General features: G+C 43.3%; 1 protein-coding gene and 1 pseudogene across 1 annotated transcript in view; one reads left to right on the top strand and one right to left on the bottom strand.

Annotated features, from left to right (window-relative positions):
- Positions 1-4,357, bottom strand: part of EIF2S2 (eukaryotic translation initiation factor 2 subunit beta) — a 33,742-nt gene extending 29,385 nt beyond the window's left edge. Inside the window, 1 exon segment of the mRNA XM_017877434.1 lies at positions 4,170-4,357. Within this exon segment, the coding sequence (XP_017732923.1) occupies positions 4,170-4,357 (188 nt within the window).
- LOC108533182 (40S ribosomal protein S2 pseudogene) lies at positions 4,348-5,252 on the top strand (annotated as a pseudogene).
- Positions 5,253-13,208: the final 7,956 nt, after the last annotated feature.

Genomic DNA, 13,208 nt, shown 5'->3' on the forward strand with positions numbered 1-13,208 from the left:
TTTTTTGAGACAGAGTCTTGCTCTGTTGCCCAGGCTGGAGGGCAGTGGTGCAATCTCGGCTCACTGCAAGGTCCGCCTCCTGGGTTCACGCCGTTCTCCTGCCTCAGCCTCCCGAGTAGCTGGGACTACAGGCACCCGGCACCGCGCCCGGCTAATTTTTTGTATTTTTAGTAGAGACGGGGTTTCACCGTGGTCTTGATCTCCTGACCTCGTGATCCACCTGCCTCAGCCTCCCAAAGTGCTGGGATTACAGGCGTGAGCCACCGTGCCCAGCCTATACCACAATCTCTTATGAAATTGCTTATTGTGAATCAATCCTCAAGTATCTGTTCCATGATACATGCTTTAGGAAAATCTGATTTCTGGCTTTGGAGGCCAAATACATGAGGTCCTGAGCTCTGGTGCTCTAACTCCAAGGGTCTCTGAATGGCTGGGCATGGTGACTTACGCCTGTAATCCCAGCACTTTGGGAGGCTGAGGAAGGAGGATCACTTGAACTCAGGAGTTTGAGAGCAGCCTGGGCAATATAATGAGACCCTGTCTCTGTAACAAATAAAAAGCTCTGGGTATTTTTCACAGCAAGTCATTCTCATGACTGCTATGGGACAAAACAAGGGTCTTTGAGATCTTATTTGGTTAGTTCCTGACCTCCTTCTCACATATCTTTTTCTTGGTTCTCTTATAACTCCAGTTCATCCTCCATCGAGCCCATCGAGTTTCCTGGGGCAGGGGGAAAAAAAAAAAACAATCAAACTGCTCCCTTTCTAAAAATCAGTTAATTCTCAGTTACCTTCAGAATAGATTGCCAGTCTGCCTCCAAGCCCTCCTCACCATGTTGCTGTCTACCCTTCTTACCACTCTCCATTGTGTGTGCTAAGTTCCAGTCATACTAAATCATTTAATATTTCATAAACATGCTGTGCCCTTTCATTTGTTCCATGCTGTTCCCTCTCTAGAATGTCCTTTCCCTCCTGTTCCTGGAATCTGATGAACTCCTGTCATCCTTTAAGATCCAGATCTAGGCCGGGCGCGGTGGCTCAAGCCTGTAATCCCAGCACTTTGGGAGGCCGAGACGGGCGGATCACGAGATCAGGAGATCGAGACCATCCTGGCTAACATGGTGAAACCCCGTCTCTACTAAAAAATACAAAAAAAACTAGCCGGGCGAGGTGGCGGGCGCCTGTAGTCCCAGCTAGTCGGGAGGCTGAGGCAGGAGAATGGCGTAAACCCGGGAGGCGGAGCTTGCAGTGAGCTGAGATCCGGCCACTGCACTCCAGCCTGGGTGACAGAGTGAGACTCCGTCTCAAAAAAAAAAAAAAGATCCAGATCTAGACTTTACTTTTTTAAAGAAGCCTTTGATTTCTCCACGAGGGAAAAGAATGATTCCTTTCTTTCTACTTGTCTTTTTTCTATTACAGCCCTTATTGTATTATGTTGTAGCTGTCCTTGAGATCCTGGAGGGCGGGATCTGTGCCTTACTCATATTTCTTTGCTTCCCCAAAACCTAGCACATGTTTGTGAATGCAGGCACCCATGTGGGGTGATAGGTATAAGCGCTAATTACTAACTTGCACCAGTCTTCACTTCCCAAGAGAGGATGGGAAACCTCCCAGCTGTATTCTGTTTGGAATAATTGGGTGTGAACGTAGGAAATAAATATGTTTTACATACTCCTTTTTTGATTCACGGTAAAAGGAGATGATCAATTTTTGTTTTTGCTTTTTTGAGACAGGGTCTCACTTTGTCACCTAGGCTGGAGTACAATGGCATGATCATGACTCACTGCAACCTCAAACTCCTGGGCTCAGGCAGTCCTCCTGCCTCATCCTCTCAAGTAGCTAGGACTACAGGCATGTACCTCCACACCCAGCTAATTAAAAAAAAAAAAAAATTTGTAGAGATGGGGTCTCACTGTGTTGCCCCAGTGGTCTCAAAGTCCTGTGCTCAAGTGATTCTCCCACCTCAGCCTCCCAATGTGTTGGGATTACAGGCGTGAGCCATAAAAGCACCTGATAGTCTTCTTGAAAGATTAGCAGGCTTTCCGTAAGGAGTGATTCAGTGTACCTTGAATATACTCAGCACCTTGGTCACTATTCATTGCCCATCTTTCTCCCTTGCTCTTAAGAGATTTATAACCCTAGTACCCAGCACAGTGCCTAGCACCTATTAGGAGCTCAGTAAACATTTGTTGAGGTTGGGTGCAGTGGCTTATGTCTGTAATCCCAACACTTTGGGAGGCCACAGTAGGAGGATTGCTTGAGGCCAGGAGTTTGAGACCAACCTGGACAGCATAGTGAGACCCTGTCTCTACAAAAAAATAATTAAAAAAAAAATTAGCCCGGCATGGTGGCTTGTGCCAGTGGCCCCAGCTACTCAGGAGGCTGAGGCAAGAGGATCCCTTGAGCTCAGGAGTTTGAAGCTGCAATGAGTTATGATCACACCACTACACTCCACCCTGGGTGACAGAGCAAGACCCTGTCTCTTAAAAAAAATCAATTAAAAAGAAAGAATATGAATGTTTTTTGATGATGTTATCCAAGGTTACTTAGTATCTTGCCATCTGTACAGAAGACTTCAAGACTGTTAAGAAAACCACAATGAGATACTGCCTTACACCCAGTAGAATTGCTGTTAATTTAAAAATAAACAAAAAACAAAAAAACCTCCAGAAAATGACACATATGATCAAGATGTGGAAAAACTGGAACACTTGTGTGCCCTTGGCAGGACTGTAAAATGATGCAGCCCCTATGGAAAAGAGTATGGTGGTTCCTCAAAAATTTTTAAACAGAATTACCATATAATCTAACAATTCAATTACTACATAAATTAAAAAAAAAAAAAAAACCTGAAAGGGCTGAGTGCGGTAGTTCACACCTGTAATCCCAGCACTTTGGGAGGGTGACGCAGGCAGATCACCTGAGGTCAGGAGTTCGAGACCAGCCACGGTCAACATGGTAAAACCCCATCTCTACTAAAAATACAAAAAATTAGCCAGACATGGTAGCGGGTACCTGTAATCCCAGCTACTCAGGAGGCTGAGGCACGAGAAACGCTTGAGCCCAGGAGGCAGAGGTTGCAGTGAGCCGAGATCCCGCCATCGCACTCCAGCCTGGGCAACAAGAGCGAAGTTCCGTCTCAAAAACAAAACAAAACAAAAAACAAACTGAAAGCAGTGTCTGAGAGAGATTTTTACACCCATGTTCACAGCAGCATTATTCATACCTGGGAAGTACCCAGGTGTCCATCAGTGGATGAATGAGTAATCAAAATGCTGTGGTATGTACATACAATAGAATATCATTCAGTCTTAAAAAGGAATGAAATTCTGATACATGCCACAATATGGATGAACCTTAAGAACATTATATTTAGTGAAATAAGCTAGCCACAAAAAGACAACTACTGTGTTACCCCATTTATATGAGGTACCTAGAATAGTCAAATTATAGAAACAAAGTAGAATGGTGGTTGCTAGGGGCTAGGGAGAGAGTGGGTAAGAGAGAGTTGTTGTCTAATGGGTACAGAGTTCCAGTTTTGCAAGATGGAAAGAGTTCTGGAAATTGGTTGTACAACAATGTGAATGTACTTTAAAATGGTTGAAATGATAAATTTTATGGCATTTGTATTTTACCATATTTTTTAAAAAAGAGCACTGAACTGGGAGAGAAAAGGCCAAGACTGCAGTTCTTGGTTGTTTTCCACAGATAGATGAGTCTCAAGGAATTTGAGACTTCCTTGAAACTCAAGGAAGTACTCAAAGAAGTTGAGTAAAGGAAGCTTCTTTACTCATTGCTTCTGTTAATCCATCTTTAAACGGGATAAAAAAGACTGTGGAGTCTAGATTTGTATAAGGATCAAATAACTCCCCCCCCAAAACAAAATGTTTAAGATAATTTTTTGAGTTGTAATTATTCCCAGTATTCCAGAGCCTCTGATCTCTTGATATTTGTTACAAGTTTCACATCTTACTTCGTAATGAAATGCTAAAGATGCCTCAGCAATAGCCAGTTGACTTCAAAGGTCTCGTATGAGGAATCCTTTTAATTTGGGCTATTCACCTTATAATTTGGTCCTGGGAAAGCAGCAAATAAATAAAATTTTATGAGGACTATTGATGATCTAAGATGGTAATTATCAGTGTAGTTTAGCATGAGCTAATGAAATACGGACTCAGGATTTTCGTCTTAGTATAGAAAAGCTCTTCTTCTCCAACAAATCCCCAAATGACGGAAGACGCCAGTGCAGGGGGCGGCGGGGCGGCGGGGCAGCGGGGCGGAGACTGGGGCGGAGGCCCCGCAGCCCTGGGAGGGATGGGGAACCGCGGTGACTTCCGCGGAAGTTTCGGCGGTGGCATCCGGGGCCAGGGTCACGGCCGTGGACTGGCCAGAGCCAAGGCCGCGGAACTCACGGAGGCAAGGCGGAGGATAAGGAGTAGATCCCCGTCACCAAGCTGGGCCACCTGGTCAAGGACATGAAGATCAAGTATCTGGAGGATGTCTCTTCTCCCTGCCCATCAACGAATCTGAGATCATTGACTTTCCTGGGGGCCTCTCTCAGGGAAGAGGTTTTGAAGATCATGCAGGTGCAGAAGCAGACCCGCGCCGGCCAGCACACCAGATTCAAGGCGTTTGTTGCCATTGGGGACTACAATGGCCACGTCGGTCTGGGTGTTAAGCGCTCCAAGGAGGTGGCCACTGGCATCCGCGGGGCCATCATCCTGGCCAAGCTCTCCAAAGTCCCCGTGCGCAGAGGCTATTGGGGGAACAAGATGGGAAAGCCCCACACCGTCCCTTGCAAGGTGACAGACCGCTGCGGCTCTGTGCTGGTGCACCTCATCCCGGCACCCAGGGGCACTGGCATTGTCTGGGCGCCTGTGCCCAAGAAGCTCCTCATGATGGCTGGTGTTGATGACTGCTACACCTCAGCCAGGGGCTGCACTGCCACCCTGGGCAACTTCTCCAAGGCCACCTTTGACGCCATCTGTAAGACCTACAGCTCCCTGACCCTCGACCTCTGGAAGGAGACTATATTCACTAAGTCTCCCTATCAGGAATTCACTGACCACCTGGTCAACACCCACACCAGAGTCTCCATGCAGAGGACCCAGGCTCCAGCTATGGCTGCAACATAGGGTTTTTACCCAAGAAAAAGTGAATTAAGCCTGGGGAAAAAAAAAAAGCTGGTCTCAAATTAGGGGCCTGTATGGAAGAATTAATATCTGTTAAGTACTTACTGTCAGGCCCTATAGATGTTACATGCATTATCTCGTTTAATACTCAAGAACAGCCTTGTCAGGTTAACATTATATCCATTTTATAAACAGGTTAACGAAGGCTCAGAGAGTGTAAGTCACTTACCCAACATAACACAGTGAATAACAGAGATGGAATTCGAGCCCAAGTCTGCGTGAATCTGGAGCCCACATTTTTTCTGCTATGTTACAGTGCCTCTGAAAATATATTTGACTATGTCTACTGGTAATAGAGTTTATGATAAATGATATATATTTGATGTTTATATATTTATATCAATTGTTTTACTTCATCATTGCAAGTAAGATAGACTATCTAGGGATGATTATCACCACTTTACAGATGAGGAAACAGATGGTCAGAAAATTTAACTTACCTAGCTTCAGACAACCAATAAATGATAACAATAGGGCTTGGACACATGTACTGCAACTCTCGGACTCCTGCTTTTTCCACATTGGCCTATGAGAGTAGAATTTTATCTATATTTTATCTATGAGTTTTTTCTTTTTCTTTTCTTTTTTTTTTTTTTGAGACAGAGTCTTACTCTGTCACTCAGGCTAGAGTGCAGTGGCGCAATCTTGGCTCACTGCAACCTCTGTCTCCTGGGTTCAAGCGATTCTCCTGCCTCAGCCTCCCAAGTAGCTGGGAGGGATTGCCCGGCTAATTTTTGTATTGTTAGTAGAAATGGGGTTACACCATCTTGGCCAGGCTGATCTTGAACTCCTGACCTCATGATCCACTTGCCTCAGCCTCCCAAAGTGCTGGGATTACAGGCGTGAGCCACCTTGCCTTGTCTATGAATGCCATATCTATGAATTTTCTGACTCTAACTTTTAATAGGAGCAAACAGTGGGCATCTTGACAGTCTTGCACTTCTGTTTATGCTTGGACAGGTTAAACACATATGTTCACTCCCCAAATCACTGAAGTGACAGTGAGTTAACATTTTTGTGGTTACCAGTCTATAGACAAAGAGAGTAAGAAAGAAACCGATAGCAGATTAAGGATATCAACACATTTTTGGAAGATGGAAAACCATAGTTGAGCTGAGAAAACAATTTTAAATGTTTGCTGAGGGTTATACTAACAAGAGACAAACAGATTCGTATTGCTGAACACTAGAATGTCAGGACTGGGACAGAGCAGATCAGAGGTGATGTGAGAGGCAGGAAAGAGAGGGTTTGGCTGAAAGCCTTTATAGGAAGTGAAACAGCCAGGTCTTTTTCTCCATCCTACTCACTTAGACAACTACCCTTTCATCTCCTTAGCAGCCCTGTGACAAAATTGAGGTAGAGAAGCTCCAGACACTGAGATACCAGACACAGCTAAAGATAATGGCAGGGAGGCTAAGGTAGGAGGGTATCAGACTGAAAACAGAGATTAGATGAATTGTCTACATGCTGAATGGTGAAACACATTCAGTCCTCCTGCTGAAATTTGCTCCAGGAATGCTGACAGCGAGGCTTGTATTCTCCAGGCAAGATATCAGGGAATTAATTTTAATTAATTAACCCCAGAGGAAAGATCTATACATACTGATATTTGAGGTCCCCCAACAAAATACCTAGGTACCCACTTTATCATCCTACAGTGAAACCCACGAACTGATAAACTTCCTGTTAACACAGAGCTTCCAAATACTTAGTGACTCACTCTTAAATATGAAGAGATAACAAAGGGTCACCAGATATTTAAGATAAACCTTCACCAAGAAAGACAGCATCAAATAGAAAAAAAAAGAAAAGAAAAGGGAACAGAAACTGAAAAGAACAGAAAATATTTTTTAAAATAATAAGCAGTCTATGAGAGATAGTAGAAAATACTGCATCCATAAAGCAAAGATAAAATGGTCCAAAAAACCAACAGAATAAGTAACAGCTCTGGGGAATTAAAAATATAATAGAAAAGTTGGCTGGGTATGGTGGCTCATGCCTGTAATCCCAGCACTCTGAGAGGCCAAGGTAGAAGGATTGTTTAAAGCCAGGAGTTCGAGACCAACCGGAGCAATATAGATAGACCTCTGCTAAACATTTTTTTAAAAAGAAAAATTAGGCAGGGTGCAGTGGCTCACGCCTGTAATCCCAGCACTTGTGGGAGGCCAAGGCGGGTGGATCATGAGGTCAGGAGATCAAGACCATCCTGGCTAACACGGTGAAACCCCATCTGTACTAAAAATACAAAAAATTAGCTGGGCATGGTGGTGGGCGCCTGTTGTCCCAGCTATTAGGGAGGCTGAGGCAGGAGAATGACGTGAACCCAGGAGACAGAGCTTGCAGTGAGCCAAGATCATGCCACTGCACTCTAACCTGGGCAACAGAGCACGACTCCATCTCAAAAAATTAATTAATTAAGAAAAAGAAAAATTAGCCAGCTGTGGTGGTTCATGCCTGGGGTCCCACCTACTGAGGAGGCTGAGTCAGGAGGGTGGCTCAAGCCCAGGAGATGGAGGCTTCAGTGAGCTATGATCATGCCACTGCACTCCAGCCTGGGCAATAGAGCAAGACCTGCTCTCAAATAATAATAATAGAAAAATAAATAATTTATAGAAGTCTTAATATATAAAGTTGAGGAAACCTCTCAGAAAGCAGAACAGAAATACAAACGGAAAAATAAAAGAGAAAAGATAATTAGAGGATGAATCCATAAGGTTGACCATTAGATTAACAGGAGTTCTGGAAATACAGAAGAAATGGAAGAAAATTATCAGAGAAACTATGAGTTTCCAGAGTAGCAGAGCCTGCTGAGTGCCCAGCATAATGAAAGAAAACAAAACAAAGGAAAAACATTATGGCACGTAATCATGAAATTGTTTAACACAAGGGATAAAGAGAAAATCAAAAATTTTGGTGACAGGAGGTAAGGAGGGGACAGGGAAAGGGCAACGGGTTACTTATGAAAGAGCAGGTAATAGGAATAGCGTATTTGTCAGTAGTAATATTAGTGGCTAGAAGACGATGTAGGGAGGCTTTCAAAATTCTGAGAGAAAATACGTTTCTGATCTAGAACTCCTATACTAAGCCATATTATCAGTCAAGTATGAGGGATAAATAAGTATATTTTAGGCATGCAAGGATCAGAAATTTACCCCTCACTGCCACATAACATTTTTTAGGAAACCACTGGAGGATATGCTCTAGTAAAACAAGAAAGACAGAAAAAAAAATCCTAAAATTTGTATGGAACAAAAAGTCCAAATAGTCAAAGCAATCCTAAACGAAAAGAACAAAGCTAGAGGCATTACACTGCCTGACTTTAAAATATATTGCAAGGCTCTAATAACCAAAACAGCGTGTCATTGATATAAAAACATAGACCAAGAGAACAAAATAGAGAACCCAGAAATAAATCGACATGTAGCCAATTGATGTTTGAAAAAGGTACCAAGCACATACACTGGGGGAAAATGTTGTTGGGAAAACAATATCCATATCCAGAAGAATGAAACTAAACTCCTATCTCTCACCATATGCAAAAAATCAACTCAAAATGTCTAGGGAAAACAAAGAGAGATCAGATTGTTACTGTATCTAGAAAAAGGAAGACAAAAGAAACTCCTTTTTTTTTTTTTTTTTTTTTTTTTTTGAGAGGAAGTCTCACTCTGCGCCAGGCTGGAGTGCAGTGGCCAAATCTCGCTCACTACAAGCCTCCACCTCCCCAGGTTCATCACCATTCTCCTGCCTCAGCCTCCCTAGTAACTGGGACCAGCAGGTGCCCGCCACCATGCCTAGCTAATTTTTTGTATTTTTATTAGCAGACCAGAGTTTCATGTGTTAGCCAGGATGGTCCCTCCCGATCATCCTGACCCGTGATCTGCCTGCCTCAGCTCCCAAAGTGCTGGGATCCTTACAGGCGTTGAGCCACCACCCCTGGCCAGAAACTCCATTTTGATCTGTACTAAGAAAAATTGTTCTGCTTTGAAGATGCTTTAACCTGTGATCTTGTTCCAACCCTGTGCTCACAAAAACATGGGTGCCCCTGGATTGACTCAAGGTTTAAGGGATTTAGGGCTGTGCAGGATGTGCTTTGTTAAAAATGTGTTTGCAGCCAGGCACAGTGGCTCACGCCTGTAATCCCAGTACTTTGGGAGGCTGAGGTGGGCGGATCACGAGGTCAGGAGATCAATACCATCCTGGATAACACGGTGAAACCCCGTCTGTACTAAAAATACAAAAACTTAGCCAGGCGTGGTGGTGCGCACCTGTAGTCCCAGCTACTCGGGAGGCTGAGGCAGGAGAATGACATGAACCCAGGAGGCAGAACTTGCAGTGAGCCTAGATTGCGCTACTGCACTCCAGCCTAGGTGGCAGAGCGAGACTCCCTCTAAAAGAAAAAAAAAGTATTTTCAGGCAGTGTGCTTTGTGAAAGTCATCACCATTCTCCATTCTTTATTAACCAGGGATACAATGCACTGTGGAAGGCCGCAGGGACCCCTGCCCAAGAAAGCCTGGGTATTATCCAGGTTTCCTCCAACTGAGACAGCCTAAGATATGGCCTCATGGGAAGGGAAAGACCTTATAGCCCCCAAACCCGACACCCGTAAAGGGTCTGTGCTAAGGAGGATTAGTGAAAGCGGAAGGCCTCTATGAAGTTGAGATAAGAGGAAGGCACCTGTCTCCTGTACGTCCCTGGGAATGGAATGTCTCGGTGTAAAATCCGGCTGTACATTCTATTCTGAGATAGGAGAAAACCGCCTTATGGCTGGAAGCAGTACTGCCTCATGGCACTGAGGTGTTAATGTAAGGTTAAACATAAATCTAGCCTATGTGCACAGCCAGGCACAGCACCTTTTCTTCAACTTATTTATGACACAGAGTCTTTGCTCACATGTTTTTCTGCTGACCCTCTCCCCACCTTCACCCTATAGCCCCACCACATTCCCCTCATGGAGATAGTAAAGAAAGTGATCAATAAATATTGAGGGAACTCAGAGACCAGCGCAGGTGCAGGTCCTCACTTGCTAAGTGCCAGTCCCCTGGGCCCACGTTTCTTCCTCTATACTTTGTCTCTGTGTCTTATTTCCTTTTCTTAGTCCCTCGTCTCCACCTTGTGAGAAATACCCACAGGTGTGGAGGGGCAGGCCCCCTTCATCTGGTGCCCAATGTGGGTTCCTTTCTCTATGGTGAAGATATGCTACAGTGTGATCATTGAAGGCAAATCGACAAGAGATTCCTGAGTATGTCCACCGTCAGCCTTGCGGTAAGCTTGTGCACTCAGAGAAACCTAGGGTAACAATGGGTCAAACTGAAAACAAATATGCCTCTTAGCTTTATTAAAATTCTTTTAAGAAGAGGGGGAGTTAGAGCCTCTACAGCAAATCTAATCACGGTATTTCAAACAATAGAACAATTCTGCCCATGGTTTCCAGAACAGGGAACTTTAGATCTAAAAGATTGGGAAAAAATTGGCGAAGAATTAAAACAAGAAAATAGGGAGGATAAAATCATCCCACTTACACTATGGAATAATTGGGCCATTATTAAAATAGCTTTAGAATCTTTAAAACAGAAGAAGATGGCGTTTCAGTTTCTGATGCCCCTGAAAGCTGTGCAATAGATTGTGAAGAAGAGGCAGGGACAGAATTCGAGAAAGGAACAGAAAGTTCACAGTATGAAAAGGTAGAAGAGCCTGTAATGGTTCGGTCAACGCAAAATGTTGACTACAGTAAATTACGGGAGGTAATATTTTCCGGACCATCAAAATTGGGGGGAAAAGGTCTAGAACTATTGGGGCCATCATAGTCTAAACCACGATGGCCAACTCTCCAATCTCAAATGCAAGTTAGACAAGTACAACCCCCAAGAGAATATCAGAAAAGGATAGTCTCTATCACGGCAATGACAATCCAGATACAGTATCCACAATATCAGCTGGTAGAAAGTAAGACCCAACGGCCAGTACCCTGCCAATACTGGTCGCCAGCCGAACTTCGGTATCGGCCGCCCCCAGAAAATCAGTATGGACAGCCAGGAAGTTTCCAGCACCACAGGGCACGGTGCTAGAGCCTCAGCCGCCCACTATGAGACTTAATCCTACAGCACCACCTAGTGGACAAGATAGTGCATTACATGAAATTATTGAGAAGGCAAGAAAACAAGGAGATACTGAGGCATGGCAGTTTCTAGTAATATTTGAGCCCATACCACCTGGAGAAGGGGCCCAAGAGGGAGCGCCTCCCTGAGCTGATGCCAGATATGAGTCATTTTCTATGAAAATGCTAAAAGACATGAAAGAGGGAGTAAAACAGTATGTACCCAATTCTCCTTATATGAGAACATTACTAGATTCCATTGCTCATGGAAATAGACTTATTCCTTATGACTGGGAAATTTTGGCCAAATCGTCACTTTCACCTTGTCAATTTTTGCAATTTAAGACCTGGTGGATTGATGGGGTACAACAACAGATCCAAAACAATAGGGCCGCCAATCCTCCAGTTAACATAGATGCAGGTGAAAAATAGAAAAATTAAACCACAAAAAATAGAAATAAGAAAAGACACATTAAAAACATTAAGTGACTTTCAAAATTGCTAGGAGATATTAATTGGATTCGGCCAACTCTAGGCATTCCTACTTATGCCATGTCAAATTTGTTCTGTATCTTAAGAGGGGACCCGGACTTAAATAGTAAAAGAATATTAACCCCAGAGGCAGCAAATGAAATTGAATTCGTTGAAGAGAAAATTCAATCAGCACAAGTAAATAGAATAGATCTCTTGTCCCCACTCCAACTTTTGATTTTTGCTACTGCACATTCTCCGACAGGCATCATTGTTCAAAACACTGAGCTTGTGGAGTTCTCCTTTCTTCCTCACGGTACAATTAAGACTTTTACATTGTACTTGGATCAAATAGCTATGTTAATTGGTCAGGCAAGATTATGAATAATAAAATTGTGTGGAAGTGACCCAGACAAAATCATTATTCCTTTAAACGAGGAACAGGTTAGACAAGCCTTTATCAATTCTTGTACGTGGCAGACTGGTCTTGCTGATTTTGTGGGAATTATTGCCAATCATTACCCAAAAACAAAAACCTTCCATTTTTTAAAATTGACTACTTGGATTTTACCTAAAATTACCAGACATTAAACCCTTAGAAAAGTGCTCTGACAGTGTTTACTGATAGTTCCAGCAATGAAAACGTGGCTTACACTGGGCCAAAAGAACAAGTCATTGAAACTCAATATCACTAGGCTCAAAGAACAGAGTTGGTTACAGTCATTACAGTGTTACAAGATTTTAATCAGCCTATTAATATTGTGTCAGATTCTGCATATGTAGTACAGGCTACAAGGGATGTTGCGACAGCCCTAATCAAATATAGTATGGATGATCAGTTAAACCAGCTGTTCAATTTATTACAACAAACTGTGAGAAAAAGAAATTTCCTATTTTATATTACTCATATTGGAGCACACACTAATTTACCAGGGCCTTTAACTAAAGCAAATGAACAAGCTGACTTACTGGTATCCTCTGTATTCGTAAAAGCACAAGAACTTCATGCTTTGACTCATGTAAATGTGGCAGGATTAAAAAATAAATTTGATATTGTTATGCCCAGACCGTTTATTCCCCGAAGAAGACCACCAGAGTCCAGAGTCAAAGCCAAGCGGCAAGGATCTTTAATGCAAGTTCGAACTTGGTCCCTCCGTTCCACAACATACAAGAGGGCCCGGAACAATGCGTGCGCTTGCTTTTTATAGCTCGAGGTAAACAGGACTTGTCAGGTTACAGAGGAACAAGGCATTTCTCTAGGCTACAGCATTACAATTGGTTTACATTTTAAATTATACTTTTAGCAGCTTTCTTATTGGTTCCTGCGCTTTTACAAATGGTTGTAACCTTATCGGAGATTCTCCAGGTGTTGTTTTTCTTTGAGATATATGGAGGAATGTGTTTGTGTCGGGCCCAGGAAGTGGAGGCATTGCTCAAGGCTGTGATGTGTT

This window comes from Rhinopithecus bieti, unplaced genomic scaffold (genome assembly GCF_001698545.2).
Source record: "Rhinopithecus bieti isolate Rb0 unplaced genomic scaffold, ASM169854v2 scaffold_65, whole genome shotgun sequence".
Taxonomy (NCBI): domain Eukaryota; kingdom Metazoa; phylum Chordata; class Mammalia; order Primates; family Cercopithecidae; genus Rhinopithecus; species Rhinopithecus bieti.